The sequence below is a fragment of the Lepisosteus platostomus genome, chromosome 7, assembly GCF_059453375.1.
Source record: "Lepisosteus platostomus isolate fLepPlt1 chromosome 7, fLepPlt1.hap1, whole genome shotgun sequence".
NCBI lineage: Eukaryota > Metazoa > Chordata > Actinopteri > Semionotiformes > Lepisosteidae > Lepisosteus > Lepisosteus platostomus.
In genome coordinates, this window is record NC_142617.1 from 6,413,880 (window position 1) to 6,437,470 (window position 23,591).

The 23,591-nt window shown below is 44.0% G+C and overlaps 2 protein-coding genes across 2 annotated transcripts; both read right to left on the reverse strand.

Annotated features, from left to right (window-relative positions):
* Positions 1-432: 432 nt before the first annotated feature.
* Positions 433-15,512, reverse strand: LOC148658021 (uncharacterized). The gene is made up of 11 exons (XM_088638880.1): positions 14,943-15,512; positions 12,933-13,053; positions 12,234-12,341; positions 11,663-11,699; positions 9,489-11,293; positions 9,146-9,176; positions 7,210-8,993; positions 6,869-6,926; positions 4,569-6,364; positions 3,651-3,687; positions 433-2,734 (listed from the first exon to the last, which is right to left on the reverse strand). Exons 1-11 carry the CDS (start codon positions 15,041-15,043, stop codon positions 1,212-1,214), a joined length of 7,401 nt encoding a protein of 2,466 aa, XP_088495006.1. The 5' UTR covers positions 15,044-15,512; the 3' UTR covers positions 433-1,211.
* Positions 15,513-16,349: 837 nt separating this feature from the next.
* Positions 16,350-23,367, reverse strand: thap12a (THAP domain containing 12a). The gene is made up of 5 exons (XM_088638881.1): positions 23,065-23,367; positions 20,891-21,011; positions 20,563-20,670; positions 19,900-19,936; positions 16,350-19,799 (listed from the first exon to the last, which is right to left on the reverse strand). Exons 1-5 carry the CDS (start codon positions 23,151-23,153, stop codon positions 17,917-17,919), a joined length of 2,238 nt encoding a protein of 745 aa, XP_088495007.1. The 5' UTR covers positions 23,154-23,367; the 3' UTR covers positions 16,350-17,916.
* Between the last annotated feature and the right edge of the window lie 224 nt (positions 23,368-23,591).

The window sequence follows — 23,591 nt, forward strand, 5'->3', positions numbered from 1 at the left end:
TGCGATAGTAACGGTTTTATTCCTAAAGAAACCACAGTCATCTTCCAAAGGCATCAGCAAAAACATGAGGAAAATACTGTTAGGTACATTATTTTTGATACAGAAACAAGATGCTAAAAAACAACGTTTTAAAAAACTATCAAGAGTGTCGGGTACCCATGTTAATTGTGTATGAAAACAGGCAAAGAAAAAATCCTTTTGGAAAAACATAAAGTGCATGGAAAACAGCTTTTCCATGCACGTTAAATAAGCCAAAGCTATTTCCTGAGCATGCTTCCTAAAAGATAATACCATTTTATTACTGGTCAGTCACTTCACTGTAGAAAGTAAAAGGTAACTGCTCCCTCTTGTGGTTACTTTGGCAAAACCATGACCCCGGAACAGAGCAGAACTTCCCAACTTTCCTGCCTAAGGAAACACAAAATTCAAACGTTCTTCTTTCCTTGTTTATTTGACAAATATAACTGAAATGAGTTGTTTCCTGGGGGAATATTTACACAACAAAAGTTCACACATTCAATCTTACCTCCTAAAGGATAAAACTAAAATGTCATAGGTAACAACAAAGCCCCACAAGGTTTTACATGGTGCGCCTTTAGAAACAGAAATTCTTGTACAACAGACCGGAGAGAAATTTGACTGGCATCCTAGCTGTGTTTCGGCTGTTACAGAAAGCACTAGTGTCCTTTTCATCGACAGCTATGAACACAAACAATTCTGATTACTCTCCAGAACCACATGACGCAGGTGCCTCTCTGGCTGAAACAGGAAACCTGGGATTTCTCCACAAGCCTAAACTTCACCAAGTTTGGTTTTTTTTAAATATGAATGGAATGCAAAACAAAACACAAACGGTAAGATCTAAATCCTTGTGAGTTTATGTCTGAGACCAGTAAGGCACGCAGAATCATTTGGAAGCCCCTAACAGGCTGTTTTTGGCAATTGATTGGTCACACTGATACTCAAAGGACTTAGGTAGTCCATTCTCATTTCAGAAATTAAATGAAAACACTAGATAATGAAATTCAAACAAATATATTACACCAAAGGCTATACAGTTAGAGGTATTTTATTTTAAAAAATTAGTTTCAAGGGTAGAAAAAAAGCTAGCTCAGGCTTAGATAAAGCCTGGTTTTATGTCCATGATGTGGCGGTGACACACTAAGTTATTTCTGCATGCTCAGAGGAGATGCACGGTCAGGAAGAAAGCCTCAAAGAGGATACAGTTGTGAACGATGTCTTTCCCTCTGGAGCATGAATTCCTGAAGGCTCTTTTTCCCTCGTCTTAATGTGCTCTCTGTTCTTGTGACAGGCAAGACGACCAAGACCCTGAGGAGGGTTTCCACATTGCAGAAGAGCCGTATGTCGGACACCTTCAGCGTGTCCAACGCAGTGGCCGGCAGGCACTCCACAGCAGCAGACTTCCATTTCCTCTCCCAGGTCTGCAGTTCAGCGGCCAGGGAGCAGGCGTCCGGGAGATCATCTCTGTAAATGCTGGCGACATCTTCCTCCCCGCCAACAAAACCGTTTTCCGACATGACGTAAGGCACAAGAGTCAGACACTTCAGAGCACTGAGGGTCTTGTCCGAGAAGAGCTCCGCGATTTCTGCAACGCAGTGATCTACAGCCTTGGCCGTCAGTGCGTTTTTGTAGTACCCGTTTAGAGTTTCTTGCAGAACAGGGTGGAGCAATTTTACCTCTAACTGCAGAGCCAGGGCTAAAGCCTCACTGTACCAGGTCTGGTGGTAAAAATCGATATTCTTCTGGATTTCGTTCAGGGATTCCTTGACTGCGGGCAAGAGCCTTACTGCTGACAACACGTCCACGGGCATGCCTTGAAAGTTCTGGCTAAGGCTCCTAGTTAAAGAGGTGATGTTTTTGAGGACTACGATCGTGAAGACAAAGTCGAAATCTCTAACAATGCTATAAAAGACCTGAGCCTGCCTTCTTACATGTAGGTTAGGACTCTTTATTAGCTCACTTAAACAGCTGATGAGCGGCTGCACACCGTCCACCAGGAGTTGGAAGCTGTCGTGATGCCTGTGCCACTCGCCGGCGAGTTTCTCCTTCAGCTCCTGTTGCTTCCCTTCATTGAGCGGGTACTCCAAAGCAATGCTGTCTCCCAGCATTCCCTGCAGCTCTGTGGCGTCTCTGAACCAAGCGAACATCTTCTCTGCAGTGGCTACATGGCGAGAGATGTTGAGGACAGAAGAAGACCGAGCCAGCCACATATTCAGCGTGACGGAGGAGCTGGAGGTTCGGATGGCCAGAGGGTACTTCTGAGAAAGAATGGCAGTGGCAGACTTTATCTGGGACCCTGCATACCCAATGGCTGAGTAGGCTTGCCCTCTGCAGTACTCCATGTTGAGGCCCCATTTCTCAGAAAGAGCAGACTCGATGGCATCAGCAAGAACGTTGGGGTCACTATAGCAAGGGATCAGAGCCAGGGTCTCTTCGCACTGGTTGTCCGTTTTATCCAAGTACCGAACGCTCAAAGGAATGTAGGGCTGACCTTCCACATCAGTCACCTTCTCGGTAACCACAGCAAAGAACTGCGAATCCCACAGATCCGTAAGGATTTCTTCCCTCTCGGACGAGGAATAAAAACTCAAAAGCTCCCCCGGCTCCAGGCTGCTGTTCTGCCCCTGTTCTGGATACTGGTTAAGCATGATCCTCAAGGCTGCCTCCAGCTCCTTAGCCTCTAGAGGGCATCCAAGGTCTGTCTCTTCCAAAGCTTCGGACGCAAAAGAAAAGAGAACAGGCTCATCAAGTTCCACTCAAACAAGAAAAAGCGTTATCTGCCAATTAAACCCTGCCGGCACATTTTGAAACTTTGCATGAAAAGGGCTAATTTTTTTTTACACTTCAGCTGTTAAGCTTGAGTATCTAACATCTTTAATTAAGTCAAAAGAAGCAAGGAATACATTAAGATCTGCTATATTTCAGATAGTAATTGTTATTTATTTTGTCAGTATGAAACTTGCATTTTATAGCTGCACATATAGGTTTTTACTATGGTATGGCGTGAAGCCATACTAAAGATGTACTAAGATTACTCATCAATTTCCAAAGAATAATAAACATTGTTCTTCTATTACACACCTGAATTCAAGCATCCTAGCATGTCTTAGTTAATAAGTTAGTAAATTTAATAACAGCTGCTAAAGACTTCGGTCAACAAGTTCAAGCAAGTCTAGACACAGGGTGTATTTGTGGGAGTAACATGGACTGTCAATACATTTGTATACACTGCTTTCTAAATAAATGCCATCTGAAAATGATATTTTTCTAAGGGAACAATCTATCCAATTTGAACTTTGCTTAACTAAGGGAAAAAATATATATTTATTGTCCTGAAAAAATTATAATTCTAGATTTTTTCTATTCGAGGCATGATAATTCATGCCTCTACTCCATCATCCATGGGAAGTTATGATCTGACCAGTTCATATTTTCATTGAGATGCTTTTTTTGATATACTGTGAACTTGAACAATTCTGAGTACTTCATTTTTGCAAAATTAGTTTTGAATTATGTAATATTTTAAAGCTGTGGACTTCTGCATCATTGGATTTGAAGAAAGTATTACAGCAAGAACAATAATTCTTGCATACAATGGTTAGTTTATCTCCAAGGCAGGTTAAACTTACTGCTTGCTTTCTTCAAGTGGTCCAGGTTTACTTTGACCTAAGAAATAAAATAGTGAAAGCACAGATAAGAATGTGAAATTTTGACAAGAATTCTATAAAACACTACAATTACTTGATACAGCGCTATACAGAATACACATTTAAAAATCAGTATTGTATTAGAGGTATAATAATTAACGCTCATTATACATATATCACTGACTCCAATTTATTATATAAGATACCAAAGAATATAAATACTGCATTTACAAGGGAACAAATAAAGGTTTATTCTATGATGAAAATAGGAGAAAAGAAACACGTTTCGGCTGTGGAGTATCTTCGTGCGACACCTGAAGAAGGCTCCACAGCCAAAACATTGCGTTTCCTTTCTTCTCTTTAAACCTTTAATTGTTCCTTTGCAGCCTATGCATGGTGATGCAGCTGCCTACTTGGACTACTTCTGTATATTCAAGTTTACTTTACCAATTGTAATTGTACTATTTTAATCTACTGCACTTAAAACTTTATTGATATATATTTGATGTATTTCATGCTTTCAGAAATGAAGCATGAGAATTTGGTGACTTTTCTCTGCAGGGTACCTAAAGATGCCACTGGATAACACTTAGGAAATGTGCTATTAATCAGCTTGGAATAAAATTAATTCTAGACCATATCTCTGAGGATACACCAGTTCAGAGACTGCAACACAGAGGTGGGATGTGCCAGCATTTTGGTACGTACTAATTTATTCTAAAACATTCTTTACGACACACCTGAACTCAAACCTCTTTAAAATGGCCAGAAAATGTAAAGAGAGATATGTGTAGTAATTTGACGCACATTTTCGCTACATGGAGCACTTCCTTCAATTATTGCTGGGTAAGGGAATTAGCTATGACCTCCTTACATAAGGCGACGCCTCTGGTTGCTTACCTTGCTTAGCAGAGCTCGCCTCTCTGGATCTGCTTCGATGTACTTGTCAATTACATCATCCAGATTTCCAACTGCTCTCTGGTGCACTTGGAGTATCAGCAGGTCTGGTTTGCTACTCCTGTTCACAGCACTCCTCAAGCAAGCCCTCAGAGAGGTCAAGCCATCTTCTGTGATGGAGGACTGAGGTCTTATGCTTGGCAAGACAGCCAATACCTTCAGCAAAGTGAACACATTGGAATTGCATTCTGACTCTGGATGGAGCAGAGTATCATAAACAGAAGCAGGCAGTGAGACCCCAGACTTCTCTTTCCAAAAGCTCCCCCAATTACTAAGATCCTCTTGGACTGTGTCCGGCTCAGGGAGGTCAATTTGATGGATAATAGGCATTTTCTCCAGGCATTCTGGGACACTGGTACCTGGATTACAGGATGGGACCAGAGCCAAGTATTTCAGCGTCTTCAAATGACTGTCGGAGAACGCATGTCGGATTTCTTCCATGAGAGAGCTCAAAATGGGAATGCTCAATGTCTGCTTGTAGTAGCGTTCAGGGGATTCAAAGCTACAGGAGTCCTGAGGGAAACTGACACACCCACCATTCACCTTATTAGCAAGGTGCAACGCCTCCTCAAACCAAGCAGGATGTACCACGTCAATGTTTTCCAGTGCATTTTTCAAGAAATCAATGGTCGCCACTGCCTTGTCCATTTCACTAACAATGCTGGCAGAATTTCCACATTGGAAAACATGGCAGAAACTGCGCGAGAGGGAAAAGGCCCTTTTCAGAAGTACGAGAGTTACCACAAAGTCGGCGTCTCTCATAACTCCAGACAACAGGGACGCCTGCAACGCCAATCTGTCGCTCCAGGAGCCGCTGGTGTTACTGCTCACCGTGTCCAAACACTTCAAGAGCCCTTCAAACCGGTCCACCAGGATGTCAAAAATATCTTCCCTCTTCACCAAGTTCAGGCAGCTTGTTCTGGGCTCTTCGGCCACGAGTTCTTTCGGGCCGTCCAGCAGTTCGCCCGCAACCTGCGCCACTTCTTCGGGCAGCTCGTGTGACTGGTCAAAAAACAACAGCAGCTGCTCCACTGTTTCCAGCCCTCTGCTGACAGAAGGACAAGGTAAACACCCTGCCAGCCAAAAGACCACACCTGATGAGGAGCAGGGTGTATTGATGGCCAGAGGGTACCTTCCTAAGAAATTCAAGGATGCTTTCTTAATTCCCAGGCTCTCAGCACCAAGTCTCATGTACGCCTGTCCACGACAGTATTTCATCTGCAGTCCCCAGTCCTCAGTGAGAGTTGCATGGAAATTCTCTGCTAGCGCATCACCATCACTTTTGTCATCATATGGCAAAAAACCAATTAGTTCAACCTTCGGTGAGCAGTCGAATAAGTACTTCACAAATGTGGGCAGGTATTTTTTCCCTGCAATCGTAGCTACTCTATCTACAATGAGAGAAAAGAACGGAGATTTCTGAATCTCAAAGAGAACTTCTTGTCTGATAGACCTTACTAAGAGTGTGAGAATCTCATCCATGCTTATGTCAAGAGAATGTTGTTCTCCTGTTGGTGCCCAGTGACAAGTGTTCTTGAGATCTAGGAGCAGGTCCTGTTGTTCTCCACTGGGCAGGTCTGAAACCTGGCAATTTCGTCTCGCCAGCTGAGCAGCAGTCCTAAAGATGGCTTCCAGACCCTGTCTGTCATCCCCAGGATGTCCATTCTCCATCAGGACCTTCAGCGGCTCATCTTGACCGGCTTCAATGGGCTTTTCTACCTTCTCCTCATGATGCTCAACTATGAACGCAAACAAAACAGGATTTATCAGGATGGTACCAAAATAGCAAGGACAAACATGATCCCTCCATTTCAGATTGTGGGAATATCACCCCTAACGAAGTTTCAAAGGTATCAGTCAATCAAAAGCAAAGAGTACCTGCAAGTCAATTATGTAACTATCACAAGGCGGAAGATACTGTTCAAATACTACCTGCAATTCTTCCAGCAAATATTGAAGGAACTCTTAAAAGAATATAATAACTCTGACCAAAGAGTACCCAGGTTTCTTTTTGGGGATCTTTTCGCCAGGTTTTCTATGAATAACTTGGGAATACAATCTTTTGGTGTCTGCACCATAATAAGAACTTACAGATACTCCTTCATTATTTGCTATTGACTTTGGTCACAGAATTAGAATGGCATTTTTCTCAGTAAGTCAAATATAAGATAAACTACAAAATAATTATTAAATAAGAATTACTGGCATCAACTTAGTGACTTTCAACTCAAAAGATTACTTACCCTCCATGCCAATCTCCGTATTCTCTGTATTTGTCACCAGATGTTTAAGACCTTTATCCTAGAAAACAATTACATTCATTGAGTCAAAGTCTATATTAGTCCTTATGTACTAAAGCTTGCAATTCCCAATCTTCATCACGTAAACCACGTTTAATAAGAAGCTTCACATTTAAACCGTTATAAAGATTACTTGCATGGAACAAGCAAGGCCCTTACTCCACATTTGTAAACGTGCAAATGTATTGACTTATCAGTCTTGAATATGGCAGCAACAGCAATAGCGCTACTATCTGAACAATGAAATGGTTTGAAATGACCGACATGAGGTAAACATGACTTACCACACAGAGCACTTCTACAGCTTTAGGAGCAACTGTCATGCAGCGCTCAACCATCCTGTCCAGATCTCTGGTTAGGTTGCACCCAACCTGTAAGACAGCCAAGCAAGATGACCTCTCTTCAGCCACAGCAGTCCTCAGGTACTCCTGAAACTGCTTGTGATGCCGGGCTTCGCCGCAGTACTCCATCGTGGTGCTGGGCAGGACGCACATGATCCGCAGCAGGGTGTTGACGTTCCCGAAGTACTTCATGTCGGGCAGGCGGAGCGTGTGGAAAATGGTGTCCGGGATCTTAACGGAAGCCACTCGCGTCTTCCACTTCACCCTCCAGCAGCAGAGCTCCGTGAAAAAGTTCCCCGGGTCCGGCAGGTCGCTCACGTAAAGGGGAGCCTTAGCCTTGAGAATTTCGAACATGTAGCTCACCGTCATGGAGCAAGGGACCAGCGACAGGAAGTTCAGGGCTTCCTTGTGCTCATCGGAGAAGTGGTCCTTGATGGCTTGAATGAGGTTATCCACGAGAGGGGCGCTCAGTGCTTCCTTATAATAAGCAACCGGCTTTGTCATGGTATCCCTAGACACACCGGAACTTTCAGGCACTTTGATTTGAATGGCTAGGGTTAACGCCAGCGCGCAGGCCTCATCAAACCAGCTCTGATGGAAGACCTTAATGGTGGTTTTCACCCTGTTCAAGGTGGACAAGATCCCGCTGATCTGGCAGAGCTGGGTGGCAGCCGTAAAATGGTCCTTCTGGAGCCCGGCGCTGAGCTCTCTGGTGAAGGAAGAGGCGTTCTTCAGAGCAACCATGGAGATGATGAAATCAAAATCTTTAATCGACCCCAACAGCTTGCCAGCTTGTTCAGACACTGCAGCGCTCCATTTCTGTTGCCTGTTAGCTCTGATTTTTTCTAAACAGTCCACAAGGGGCTCCAGCATCTGCACCAGAACTTCATAGGTGTCGTGCTTTTCCAGCCACTGGGCACAGAAGATCCCCTGTAATTCCTGCACTTTTTCATAGCTTTCCCTGAGGCCAAGTGCGATTACGTGGTCCAGCTGTTTTTCCAGCATTGGTGAACTGCTAAAAAACAAAATAACCTCCTCCACGGTGTCCATTGCCCTACAGACAGCAGGAACGGGAATGGATTTCGACCACCAAACGTTGAAGGAATAGCAAGAGCAGTGAGTGCAGATTGCAAGGGGATATTTTTCCCGAATTTTGTCAGCAAAGGCTTTCAGCTTCCCAGCAACTTTGCCAGAGCCAAGGTAAGCCTGGCCACGGCAGTACTTCAAGTCGAGATGCCATTTCTCCGTGACGGTGGAGTACAGCTGCTCAGACAGGGAGTCAGCATCCAGATCAGCTTCTACAAAGCCCATCAGCTCCAGCCTCATGTTATCAAAGTTATCCACAAACCTCAGGAAGAGAGGGAGGTAATCCTTCTGCCCAAGAGTGACCACCCGGTCTATGAAGAGGGAGAAGAAAGAATTTCCTATCTCTGCAAGGATCCCTGCTCTCACTGCATCTTCGCAAACGGCCAGCATTTCCTTCATTTCAGGTGTGCACATATGATCTAAGCCTCCGCCCTTTTCCGAACCTCTGCACACACCAAGGGCGTCCTCAATGTGACCGCCACAAACCATCTTCACTACAGCCTTCAGGGTGGACTTCAGGGTCTCCTGATCTTTCTCAGGACTTTCAGACTGATGAGGGCTCCCTCCTTTCACATCACCAGTCATTATCTGCGACTCCTCTACCTCCTCCTTCGGCACACATTCTTCACCATCTTCAGGAACTGCAAAATAATTGAAAACATGGATGCAAGCAAGGTCAAACCAGCCCAGAACAACATAATCTGAGAATGAGGTTGGTCATGAATGTGTTCTCAAACTAAGAATACGATTTATAGAAAAAATTCTAGGATGGAAGGCAAAATGAACTTGTTACCTTTAAGATGAGGTTCTGTCAGGTCTTCTTCCTTTGAGGTGCAAAAAGAATGGAGTTAAATTATATATTGGATAACAATGAAGCAATACCTAGGAAAACATTTCACACACTTTTAAACTTCTTTCAACTTCTGCTGCAACATGTGTATGAAATCCAGTTCCAATGCTTGGGAGAAAGTGAATTTATACATCCTACATTTACGTAAACCTGATCCATTGCTTATATTGTTTTTCAGTGCCTGGGAAACTTTGGAGACCGCTAGATCACCACCACTTCTGCACTCATAGATGTCAATCGCTCAAGTTGTACTACAAGTTGTACAGCTCTAGACGTGAGTGCTTACCTTCCGCAACAGCTGCAGAATGTCAGGATGCTTTTCCACGTAGGCATCAACCATGTCTTCAACGCTGAAGTGCACATCCTGATTCACGAAGACGAACGCCACGTTGGAAAGCCTCTCGTCAGGAGGCGTCACCTTCAGGTAGGAATGGAATCGTTCCAGCACCATGTCATACTGCCCATACACGTCCGCTTCCACGTTCACACAGGGAATGGTACCTAGGACCTTCAGCAGGCTCTGCACGTTGGGATAGAACCCGATGTCGGGGATTTTCAACGTCCCGAAGACGGTGGTGGGGAGAATCCTGCGCTTGCTGGCGTGTTTCCATTTCACCTCCCAACAGCCAAGCTCATCGTAAAAAGAGTCTGGCCTGGCCAGGTTGTTCAAGTTGGCATCCGCCACCTTGTCTCTGCGGATGCTAAAATTGTGGTCCGCCATGTAAGAAGGCACTAAAGTCAGCCACCGGAGGATCCTGACCATCTCCGAACTAAACACCTGCTTCACCTCCTGGATGAGGTACTGCAGGACCTGAGTGCTCAGCGTTGCCCGATAGAAGTCTTCCGGAGAGGTTTGGACCTTCCGGCCTGCTCCTTCTTCCGAGGTGTCCAGGTTTTCCGGCAGCGTCACTTCCACTCCCAGCTTCCTTGCCCTGTTGCAGGCATCCGAGAACCACTTCCTGTGGAAAATGGCAATTTCCTGCAGCTGCTTGCTGAGTAGTTTTAAGGCATTGGAGATGATGAACTGCAGCGTGCTGCTGATGCTGATCGTTCCTTTAAGGCTGGGGTTCAGGATACTGACGCAGCAAAGAGTGTTCTTCAAGACGACAAGCGCAATGATGAAGTTGAAATCTGTCAGCACTGGCTTCAGCTTGCCCACCCGCTCAGCAGTAGCCGGGTCGGCGCGTACCTCGCTCATACACCTAATGAAAGGCTCTAAAATGTCCAGCATCGTCTGGAAGGCGTCGGCGCCGTACTCCCAACGCGTCTGGTAGGCTTCTCGGATCCTCTCCACCTCGCCCTTGATGTGCCCATACACCGCGACGAACTCCTCTTCCAGTTTTTCCTGAAGAGCCGCGGAACTTCTCAGGACCGCGGCCACTTCTTCCACGGTGTTCACCACCCTCTGGATGGAGGCGATGGGCATGCAGCGGATCAGCCACACGTTGAAGGCGTAGGGGTCGCTGGGCGTCAGCACCACCTGCGGGTACTCCTGCAGGATCCGGCTGGCGACGTCCTTCATCTTCTGGCTGATGCGGCCGCTGGTCAGGTACGTCAGCCCCCGGCAGTGTTCCATGCGCAGCCCCCACTTGTTTCTGACGGCGGAGAGGAGCATGTAGGCCAGCGTTTCCGCTTCCCCGTCGCACGGCAGGAACCCCATCAGATGCTTCTGGGGGAAGCCGGCGACGGTGACGGACCTGACGAACACGGGTATCTGGTCCCTCCCTTCGATGCTCGCGACGTCCTCCAGGAGCACCGAAAAGAACCGCGCCGACCGCAGGCTGCCGCGGATCTCGTCCCGCATGCAGTCCTCCCCCACCTGCAGGACCTCCCTCGGGTCAATCTTCCCGGCGCACGCGCAGCTCGGACGGGCGAGGCCCGCGCGGCTCTCCGGGGGCTCGCCCGCGGCGGCGCTCGCCCTGATGCTGAAACCGGTGAAGGCCAGAGTTTCCTTAAAGTACAGCTTGAGGGTTTCCTTGGTTTTGGAGATGGAGGGATCCTCTTCCTCGCAGGCGTCCCTGTCCAGCCCACACGCTGCGCTGCTCTCGCCGAGCACATCCTTCGGCTCGAGCGCGGGGCAGGGCTCGCCATCTACAGAGATATTGCAAGAACTTTTTATTATCCCCAGCGCTGTAAAATACATGAATGAAAACAAACCGTGTTCAAAATGTTCAGAATCCACCTCTGGATTTAAGTGAAAACACAACTAAGGGCCTGTGTGACAAAAATGTTTTCAAGTTACCAAGTAATCAGGTGGAAGCCTTATTACAGTATCAGTAAAAGATCAAAAGGGGAGAATCTGAATGTCTTACTAAGGTCCCGCTGTCACTGGTAGAATTTCCCCACAGGCTGGGTTTCAAGATAAAAAGCGAAATCCCTCAAATGCCATACATTACTCACGACTAGGAACTCAAAAATAATTGCAAGCCAAGTGGCGAAAACCCCCCGCCATTTACTGACCTTTTGCTTTCTTCGAGTCCGACGACTCTTCTTCATTCTAAAAACGTCAAGAAAAATGTCTTTCAAAATCTACGAGATCGGATCTTGACAAGATAAGATCTTAGGATGTAATTGGTCAGAGATCAATTCATTTTTTATGGCAAAATCTATTAAAGATGAGATAAACAGCTCATATTCCCCCACCACCCCCCTCCCCAAAATATCACTTAATGGAAGATGAATGGAAAGCTCTTTTGCTTGAAAGAAAAGCTTGGTTCTGGAGAGCTAAACCACACTGGGGGAGAAAAGTATGCCCCCTTAGAACAGGGATAAAATATGAACAAACTATCTTTTTGACTTTGACCTTACAGGATTCCAAGGAGATAGATGCCTATAAGAGCCTGAAGGTGTTAAAAGAAAAAAAAACATACATTGCAATTACAAAATACAAAATAAAACCTGCAACATCTTTAGGTTAATTAAATATGATCATATGCTTTCCGCCATGGGATTTCTTAACCAAGAGTTGGAATCCACGCATTCACGTTACAAATTAGATCACCGGCACCGACAAAATGAATAACAGACTCACAATTTCCCGTATTCTTTTCCTGTTGCGGCTGTTCGGGTTGTTCAGATGGCTTGTGAAGTCGAATATGGTTGGAACAGCATCCTGTTGCAGAACTGTTCTCAGAGTGCTCTAAAAAATTGGGAGTCAACACGCAAAAATGAAAATCTTGCACAAAAAAAAAACCCACTTGGGTGTATTTGAACAGGCACTCCAGGTGGGATTAGGTAGAGATACAATGTGCAGACCCCCAACAGCTAAATATATATACACAGAAATAAGTACAGACTTTAACCGAATTAAAAAAAAACACTTTTTATCCTTCCCCTTATAACAGAATCGCAAGATGACTTAACTATGGCTTTTTACTTTTCTTAGTAAACGCGTTAGAATCATCAAGATTTACGAACCAGTCTCATCTGCAATGCAAAATCAAAATGTATTTCACTCCGAGCACGACAAATGCATTACTGCTTGGGCTTTTTAAAACAGCACATAAAGTAAAGACATCTCAGTCGGATTCTGGCACGGAGATCTCCGGGGTGGGACCGGGTTTTGTGAAAGATTAAGAACCTACGCCTTTCATCAGACTCCACCGGTTCGCAAAAGTGAAACCCAACACTGCAGTACACCTGAGGAACTAAATCCCACACTGGCCACGGTGACTGAAAAAAGAGAAGCGAGACGCCGAGCTCACGAGTCGGGGTGAAAAGGATCACTCACATTCTTGCATATCAGGGAGGGTTCGAAGTGTCTGGCACAGAGCTTGTAGAGTTTGTGCAGCTGCTCGGGGGTCTTCTGCTCCAGATCTGGCCGGCGGCATTTATCCAGCCACTGCTTACATCTACAGCAGGGGGACCCAGAATATCAGAACATTCCCAACTGCACGTCAGGCGAATAAAACAGCAAACTTTGAACGCTTAATAACAGCCACAATCACAAGCACCTCCTCGTACTAAAAATAAGAGTCATTGCAGCCACACTGCAGAAACCACTGTGGACAAAAGATACATTATACCACATTTATGCAGGTTCAAGGCCCCAAAGTGAACTTACGCTTTTAGGAAAAGTCAGTAGAGAGTAGAGTGTAATGCAAGCACGAGAAAGAAGAGCCATACTGACAGCAGTGTTGCAGCCCTATAAGGTGCCTGCGTGACATTTCAGAAACTAGTTCAGGTGGGCAGCTGCGTCAGCATGCATAGGCTGCAAAGGAACAAGTAACGGGTTTATTCCCTGCTGAAAAGAGAAGAAAGAAAACACGACGTTTCGGACGTGGAGTCTTCTTCAGGTGTGAGAAGAAGGCCACATCTGAAGAAGGCTCCACAGTTGGAACATCGTGTTTTCTTTCTTCTCTTTTCTGCATGGAATAAACCTGTTACTTGTTCCATTTCAGGAACTAGGCCAAGCTAGGCCTAGTCAGTACTGCGATGGTCCTCTCAGGTAAACCTAAGATGTTTGCAGCTGTAACTGGTGCTGGCGCCTGCTAGGTGGCGCTATTTTCTCTGGTGCTTCAGTGTGGCGACAGAAGACACTGTGTTGTAGGAGGTGTCTCAGGTGGGGCTGCACATTGGTGGTGGAAGGGAGTCCCCATTACCTGTAAAGCGCTTTGAGGGGAGTGTCCAGAAAAGTGCTATATAAGTGTAAGCAATTATTATTATTATTATCCTGCGGACGAGATGTTACATCAAGTTCCTGACTACTGGATTATTGAAATAAATGCAGGGGCACTACCCCAGGGTGCTGGCTCAGCTGAACTTTGGGCTGGTCAGATCCAACCTTCCTCAATCCCTCACTTCTCTGCCTGATCTGCCCTGCTGTGGGGCACTCAGTGCTCTTCAGTGGAGCATGGAGTGGGCTTCCTCCTATATATGAAGTGCTTTGGGATCCTTTTACAATACCAGGGACGCCGAACTACATTTCTGTAGAGACCAGCGTCTTCTGGCTCTCACACGTAGTTAACTACATAATTGTAAAATATTTATAAATAACCTGGCTGCAAAGTGTTTTATAGGTAACTGTGCTTTCAATGAGGGTCACGTGTTATCATCTGCACAAGTATCCTAAATATATAGGTCTACGCACGAAAGTAATTAGGTTAAACTGACTACGCAGGTTGGAACAAACCCTGAAGACACTAGGCCCTCCAGGAACCGAGCATGAGACCCACCCCTGCACTGTACAAAAGCAAGGAATTGTCGTGTATTATTACTGATACAAACATCTGCCGACATGCTTCACGTTTCTTGAATACTGAACTTATCAATTTAATCCGGGATGTGTAGGTATAAAAAATAAGAATGATGATGTATAACAATGTCTTGTTCATATCAAGTCAGTTACGCATTTAATGTTTAAACTACACAATCTGCTAGAACGCATTTGCTGTCAAATGTTTTACCATAATCATTTAGTTTGCCAACACTAAAACGCGGTTTTTGCGATCGAGTAATTTACATTTTTAAGTCGTATCATACTATTCATACAGTACAAGGACGAGTAAATTTCATATATGAATACAAGCCGCCCTGGATATCGGTTTATGCTAACCATTATAATCACCACTATAATAAGCATGTACTCATCCTGCTGAAAAGACAACATTTATTCAGATAAGGGAACTGCGAAAGAAACGTAGATTCAGAGTGACAGTGCCCCTTTTAATTTGAAATATCTTTACATGTTTTAAAGATCAATGCAGCTAATCGTAGAATATTAAAATATCTTCTGACTTACCGCACTGGGTCTCTCGGAAACCTGAAGAAAGCAATGTTGGACTGGTCTGTACACTGATTGCAGTTCGCGGCGGCACAGATATCGGGCATTTTGGACTGCATGTAGTTTGGAAACACTCGGCGTGAAATCCTAACGCATCGTTAGTTTAATTGTACTCTTCTTCTCTACAGCTTATAATTCGCGCTGAGTGTACACATCGAACTCCCCAAACGCCCCTGCACTAATTCTCAGCATGTTTATGCATTAATGCCCCCCAAAACTTGTATTTAACCGTGATGTAATTCTGGCGACTCGTTAAAACAGGAAGAGCGTTCGGTTAAACGGAAACTGACAATGCTAAAAGGAGACATGCATTGTGCACAGCCATAGAGCCTCACCTATAAAGACCTTTATCCTGTCAAAACTTGTCTTGCGCATTCACTTTCGTACTCCATAAGCGCAAGTCGCAACGTTACCCCTCACTTCACTAAAAAAAAAATACCATACATTAAAACATCCCCCCGCTGCGATTTCGTTGAAGTGACCACGAGGCAGAAATTCTCAGTCGCCAGCTCCAGTCACGTGACGGGTGCTTCCACCTTCACTCCACTCACTGCCCTCAAATTAAGTGTCATGAAGCCAGCGGCAGCCATTTTAGATAATGGCACGGCGAGCGTGATTTCGCGCTCTGCAGGCAGAGCATATACAGTATATATAACCCGCAAAGTACGGTGCTTTTTCTAACGTTCCCTTCTGCGACGTTGACGTTTGTATTACACCCACAATGGCAAATTACAGTTTATAAAGAACATCCCCAGCATTGCACTTGCAGAAGAGTTATGCACAACCCAGTACACGTGCTTCAATGGGCCATGGCAGACTGAAATTTCAACGTTGTTTTTTTTTTTAAAAGCGTAATATAATATAAAAGGTGATATAAAAGACTCGCGTGTGTGTAGCAAAGCATTCAGAACTTAAAACTTAAGTTTTAACTTTGCGTGAACACACAAACTCCACTTTTCCTAATTTGTCTTGCCAAATAACAATTGCTTACACGTATATAGTGCTTTTCTGGACACTCCACTCAAAGCACTTTACAGGTAATGGGGACTCCCCTCCACCACCACCAATGTGTAGCATCCACCAAATGAAACCTCTTTTCAATATCAAGAAGATGCTTATTCCTGGTGAGTGTAATGGCAATATGTAGCCCATGTGACAAACAGAACACACACAAGACACTCCACCTTGGAACCCTAGATCCAAACTAACAACCACTTCACAGCACCGCTCATCAAAATGAACCAGTATTACATAAAATAATTAAACCTCCCACTGCAACACTGTACTGTAGCATTAACCCCAAATAATTTATCTCTACAGTAGTGTATCACAAATAATTCAAAACAAAATCTAAACAAAAAAAAACAATATGTAACTTGCTTTATTTTAACAGATAATGGTACAACTATTCATTAATGCATCATACAATTCATATTTAAAAATGAACATCTTCATCTCCAACTCAGGGAACACAACCTAATCATTCATTGCAATGGGATACTACTCATAATATTCATCAACTGATACACTCTAGGTTTAGGTAAAATATTCAAAAGATATTTGAATATTTCTGCTTTAAACCTTTAATATTATGTGTAAAAACAGTTCATTCTTTACTAAAAAAAAATTTGATTCCAGATTATAAGTGTAACAGTCTTCTTCCTGGTACAACATAGAAGAAAGAACCAACTTTCATACTATGAATCAGACACTGTCCGAAACATTTTTTTCCTCTAATTCTAATACAGCTAACCTAATTTACACAGTATTTTAACTCATGATAGTAGAGATATTCACTGTTTTTTTGTTGGAAAATTAAGACAAGAAAACATCCAAAGAAATTAAAAACCAAGTCTCTCCACATGTTCTGGCTCCTCTTTTTAAGAACTCACTCTAAATAAGGGATTAAAAATGACAAACATCACGATGAAATGTCTACTTATAAATAATATGACAACTATAAAATATTAAAAGCAAGGACAACTGGTCTGTAATTCTTCACCATGTACAATTTTGTTTCCATTTTACAAAGACAACGGAACGCAGAGTGAAAAATTCCTCTATTTCTGGCCGGTCTTTGAGGAAAACTTCACAACTGTAAACCTGGTCTGTCCAGTCCCCATCTAAGAGGGCTGGTAATGTGATGATTTTCTCATCATTAAAGCCGCAGGACCTAAGGAACTGAGAGATGTTATATAAGCAGTCCAATCAAGCAAAACCAAGCAGATTTAGGCTATCAAGAGCCAAGCTGGGAAAAAAACCCTGCAGATACACAAGGCTTTGAGGACCAGATCAGCCGGCACTATGCTATTCTTTTTAATCTTGTGGTGATATCAACAGGATTTCTTGCACAAGTGCACAATTCGGCCTTGGGAGTTTTACATTCCATCTCCAAACTACTTCTCAACTGCAAACCTGCTGCTTTTTTACAACTTAACCAGCTCCCAAGTGATGACATCCAAGGGTGTAACCTGACTGACTTGTATGGTTAGTGCCTAAATTTTAAATCAAGGGTAATGTTATAAAAGACTCATCCAATTAAGATGGAGGGCCTTGCAAAAAAATTAAAAAATATATTACACGTAGAACACAAAGTATATTAAACTCTTGCTTCAGCACAACCGCGGTGAACAAATGAAATGGTTATTGTTGATGTCCATTCACTGTTTCAGCAGATTTTATTTTGTACAAACAGAAAAAATGGCATCTGTAATGCACTATCAAAGAACATACAAACACAGTCGCTAGAATGTACCAGCAAAAATGTATACGACAGTAGCTGGATCTTTAAAACTATAAAGATCAAGGCTTCCACGCGACACATGTTTGCTTTTTGTTTGCTTGTTTTTGTCCTTCGTTTTAATGTTTGTTTTCTAGGTTTCAAAATATACACCTCAGGAAAAAAAAGTGCTTAATGTCAGCAAGCCAGGCCTCACTCTTCTTCCTTCTCTGGGTACATTTTAGTGTAGGTATCAACCATGAAGTCTAAATCATGCTTCACATCGTAGTTGATGTTGAGCAGAGCCAAACTCCTGGACCTGTGGCTTACAGGCGTGTCGGCCAGGTATGCTTTCAAGCGCTTGCGTGCAACTCCGTACTTGCTGTTCTCCAGGTTCAGGACCGGCAGGGTGCACAGAACTTTGAGGAAGGAGTACACGTTGGGAAAAAATTTGACTTCCGAGAGCTGCAGGGTGTCGTAGATGGTGGAGGGCAGGCTGAACTCTTTGCCTCTGTGCTTCCATTTGATCCTCCAGCAGTGGAGCTCAGCAGGAAGAGTGTCGGGGTTGGGAAGATCGTTCTTATAGATGTCCGCGTTGTTCTCTTCCGACGTGTTGAACTTAAGATGCCCCATGACAAAGGGGACAAGCGACAGGCATTTGAGAGCTTTCAAATGATTTTCCGAGAAAACGTCCTTCAGCTCTTGTATGACCCGTCCCACAACGGGGACGCTCAGAAACTCCTTAAAGTAACTTTCGGGTTGGATTTCCAAGCTCGTCTCTGCTCGCTGTTTTCGGAGGTACAGCCTAGGCACCTTCACAGGGATTTCCATGGCGGCGGCCAAATTAATAGCCTCTTCAAACCAGAACTCGTGGTAGACTTCGATGTTGTCCATGACCTCGTTCAGGGAGTGCAGGACCGCCGTTAAGCTGTTGGCGGCAAAGTACACATCCAGGGTCTGCCCCTGCAGATTCTTGCCAAAGGCCCGAGTGAAGGACAGTGCGTATTTCAAGACCACGAGGGTCACTACAAACTCAAAGTCTGCCAACGTCTCCGATATCACGTAGGCCTCAGAGGTGATCCGGTCATTCCACTTCAAATCCTCATTGAAATGGATGCTGTCCATGCACAGCAGGAGAGATTCTAAGAGGTCCACTGCCAACTCAAAAGTATCATGCCGTTCTGTCCAGCTGGTGCGGCAAACCTCTTTGAGCTCGTTTGCCTTGGCCTCGTTGTTCTGATGGAAGATGGAAATGGCGTGCTCCAGCTCCGCCCTCGCCAGAGCCGACTTGCTGAAGAAGGAGTCTATCTTCTTCAAAGTCGACATGACCACCTGAACGCTCGTGAAGGGCAGAGAATTCGCCAGGAAGATGTTCAGGGCGCACGTGGAGCAGGGCGTGTACACCGCCATGGGGTACTTTTCCATCAGTCTGGTCGCGACCGATTTCATTTTGCACACAAACACCCCAGAGCTGACGTGAGCCTGGCCCCGGCAGTACTCCATATTCAGGCCCCACTTTTCAGTGATTTCGGTGAGGAGTCTGTCCGCCAGGGCCTCGTCGTCCCCCTCGCAGGGCAGGAACCCGATGAACTCCTCCCGCAGACAGTTGGTCTGGTCGACGAAGCGCAGGAACAGGGGGAGGTGGTCCTCCCCGCCGATCTCCACGGCATGGTCCGTGACCAGCGAGAAGAAGCGGCACTCCCTGATCTCCTGCAGCAGCTCCTCGCGGATGCAGCTCTCGCACACCTCCAGCATCCGCCTCTGCTGCAGCGCGGGGCAGTACTCCACATTCACAGCGGCCATCTCGAACCTCTTACGCAGGACCTCGTCCCCCGCGTTGATTCGGTACTCCAGCAGGGCCTGGAAGTTGCTGGGGGTGAAGGACTCGCTCCCTTCCTCGTGTTCGGCGTGCCCATTCAAGGGGATGTTCTGCTTCCCGATCACGACTATGATCTCAAACAGGGATTTCAGGTAATCCCGGATTTCCTTCTCCTCGGGGGTCATCGGAGGGGCATCTTCCACACTCTCGCCGCCCTCCTGTCGCTCGCTTATTTCGTTCTCCTTGTTGGTTTCCACCTGCTCGCACGAAGCTTCCACTTCAAGAGAAACACAAACAAACGAGAGAGAATCTGAGCTATTATTCAATATTCGTTGCACAACGGCAAAACCGCTCCAAGTTAAAGTTCTGGAACTTACGTCTCCTCTCTTTAATCTTCCTCAATTCTTCCTCGGTCTGCAAAGAAAAAAATACTGTGCTTCAAGATGTGGATGTGAGCAATTCGCATTTCAAGAAACCCAGGGCTCTTTTTGCAAAGCATCTTCACCGTATTCTCCCCAAAACGCGGACTGAAATGTATCTGTAGGTCACTGCTGCTAATCAACTCGTCTGATATATTATATACACTTTTTGTTACGTATCACAGTACTTCACATTTGTAAAGTTGGGAAAAAAAGCAAGACCTACAAGATGAGATGTATTTTATGTCAACATATTATATAACTAATTTAGAGTCAAATTTGTTTGAACAATGGGCAAGGTGAAAAAAAAGTTTGCTACGAAAGGCTAAGGTTTATATTGCTCAATAAAATCTTTTTCTGTTGCATGATCAGTACGTTGCAATTTCTCCGTTATCCTATTGCCCATGAAAAACCTGGTTCTTCCCTCACTTTTCTTTGTAGGACTGTGAAGAGCCCATTTCCGGATGTTTTTTTTTCTTTCTGTGAATGACTACAGACAAGATTTAAACAGCAAACGTTATCCCTTGGGTTTGAGTTTTATGAGCCTGGCACTACAGAATGGTGAGCAAATTGTGTTCTTTTTCGTTCGAAATAATTAAACGTGGGAAAGGTCAGACATACCAGCTCTTTTATTCTCTTGCGGTGCCGGCTGTGCGGGTTGTTGAGGTGGCTTGTTAAGTCAAATATGGTTGGCACTGCGCTGTCCTTCAAGACAGTCCGGTACGGGCTCTGAAAATAGCGTGCAACAAATAAGGAAAGGCAATGACATTGGTAGTGCAAAAACTAACAACTAACTAAAAACTTTTGAAGGCCTGAAGTAATTGTAAAGCTTTTAACAAGTTTATGAGGTATTCATTAAGTCATCCAATTACATTTAAATGATGTAAACCCCTAACACTTCAAGACAATTTCCTAGGATTGTTTTTTTTCCTTTTTTTAAGAGACTTACACTTTTGCAGATCATGGAAGCCTCAAAGTGTTTGGCACACAGTCGATAGTGCTTATTCAGCTGATCTGAAGTCTTGCCCTCCAGGTCTGCCCGACGGCAGTTCTCCACCCAGAGCTTGCATCTAAACACAGGACACCGCATGGGAGAAAGAATTTCAGGCACACATACGTCAATACGATTAGGACTCATCCCTTACTTCTGCTCAATCATGATCTTCTCCATTACCCCTTCTGGGCCATGTATTATATTCTAGACTGTTTGTGATGTTAGTAAGTTACAATGATGCAAACGCAACTTCATAGTTACCCTAATTACTGAGCCATGCAGCTTACAGCTACCTGCATAATCGCAGTATTTTCTTTAAAGATGAGCAATACTGCTATGCAGAGAAAAAAAAATTAACTTATCATGAATACATTAGGATGCTGTAGCTTCTTAAAAGTGCAAAACTAGTTTCACTATTACCTATAAAATATTAATACAATGCCCACCATGAAAACTCTTGCATTACTTTAAACATTGAGTACTTTTTTGAATAATAAAAAACATCATTTTATTTAGAGCCTTTAAAAGATGCACCTCAAAGCGCTGTACAGTAGGTGTAAAAAAATTATAAGGATATTATAATTATATTATAACAAAGTTATGAGGTTAGCAAATTACAAAATAAGCATATCAGAAACACAAGCAGATAGAGGTGCAGCATTAGAAAATGGAGCAGACAAAGCCATTCTGAAAAGATTGGATTTAAATGCACGCAGGGTAGGTGACCCTCCGATACCCTTGGGGATAGAATTCCAGAACTCCAGAACTTTGGGGTGAAGAAAGAGACGGCCACATCATCCCTAGAGTGTAAACGAGCTTGGGGGACAGACAGGAGATCAGAGTAGACTCAGACTCAGACAGGTATGGAGGTACCAAGCCACACAGAGCCGTATAAGCGAACATGAGGACTTTGAACTCGACTCGAAACCTGATAGAAAGCCAGTGCAAGGACACCAAGACAGGAGTAATGTTATCATTTTCACAAGACCTCCTCAGAACTCTTGCAGACAAATTCTGAACCTATTGGACTTTGTTCATTGTGGATTTAGATACCCCAGCGAGTAGAGCACTGCAGTCATCGATTTTAGAAAAGACACATGCGTTTTCACACAAAGATCAGACGATCATATGCAGTATTAAAGAGTTATGGTAGTGCTTTACATGCAATTTAAAGTGTCCTTCAAACATCTGAGTAGGGATCAAAATTGCAAAAGCTTCAATCAAGCGACCAATTAAATCAATTAAGAGTGAAAATCAGCAGATTTGCGAATCCACAGAACCCAAGCTGGGAAGCCCTAGCCCGAGACTGAGTTTCCTTTTAATTCCTCCATAGCTCAGTCACCATTGAGCTAATTATTTTACTAGATAACTGCAATATTTCTTAACAGGCTCAGGGGTGTTTATATAGGTTGTTTGGAATAACCATCTGTAAAATGCCTTAATAAAACCCCAAGAAATAAAGTAACAAGATTAATTGTTTATTGGAATGCTGAGTTTGGAACAAATACCAAACTAAATCTGAGACTAAATCAGTAACTAAATCTGAGACTCTTAGCATAAGGGTCACAAAGACCGTAATTTTCCAGACCAGGGGTTTAATGCATAGCAGTCTTTAACAGAGTAATCTGTCTCCGGTGAAAACCCCGCCTTCTTCAACAAAAGGCCTAACTTGAGTATTTGCTCTTTCCTCGCTGTTGCGTGCCGGGAGAGCCAAGTAGCTTTTAGAAAGCCAGCTTTAGAATCCACATCATGATTTCATACCTTTTAACAAAGAGAAATCACTCTTAAAAAAAACTATTCAGCTGTTTATTATGGCAAACTTTAAAAAAAAAAGTGATTCGTATAAGTAGCGTGAATGCAGGATGTCTGGAACAGTCCTGCTTTTGTATTACCTGAAACTGCATTTTGAACTCAACTGTTTATTTATCTTTATGTAATAGCGATGCAAGATTATTTTTCTTTCCGCACACCTTATCCTTCCACTGTTCTGTACAAGATTATACGAAGAAACCCTCGTAAGGATTTTGCCACCTTCAAAACGCTTTGTATTTTACTTATTCTTCTCCCGTGCTTTGCTAGTTAATCTACTTGAAATGAAATAACCATACACCTGTTCGGTTAAAACATACCTTGCGGGGTCTCTAGGAAACCTGAAGAAAGCCAGATCTGATTGAGTGCTTTTCCTGGTGCAGTTCGGGGCCGCGCAAAAATTCGGCATTATTCATGAATGGACGATTCGTGCACCTCCAAATTGTTACCAAAATGAAGTAATTTCGCGTTATGCTAACTTTGGTTTAATGGTCGTAATTTATTTATGTGATCTATAATTAGAAATCGTTAGACGGCGGCAGAAAAGTGCGCAATAGTGCTTTGTGTGGCCTGGAGGATTCAAAGCTATCCGTCCGCCTCCGTCCCACAATGCACTGCCAATCCCCCTCACTTTGCACGACACCCAGAAATTTCAGGGTCTGGAGGAAAGGAATCACTCGGCACATTTTCTTCAATAATCTCAAGGCTGCGATCAGAATTGTGATTTTATGTATCGATGTGTGGGGGGGAAAAGAACTGTTTGAAAATATAATTGGATACTTCATTAAGCCATTAAATAAATTAATCGCACGTGTTTGCACTTAATTCTAATTGGTAATTTTTATGA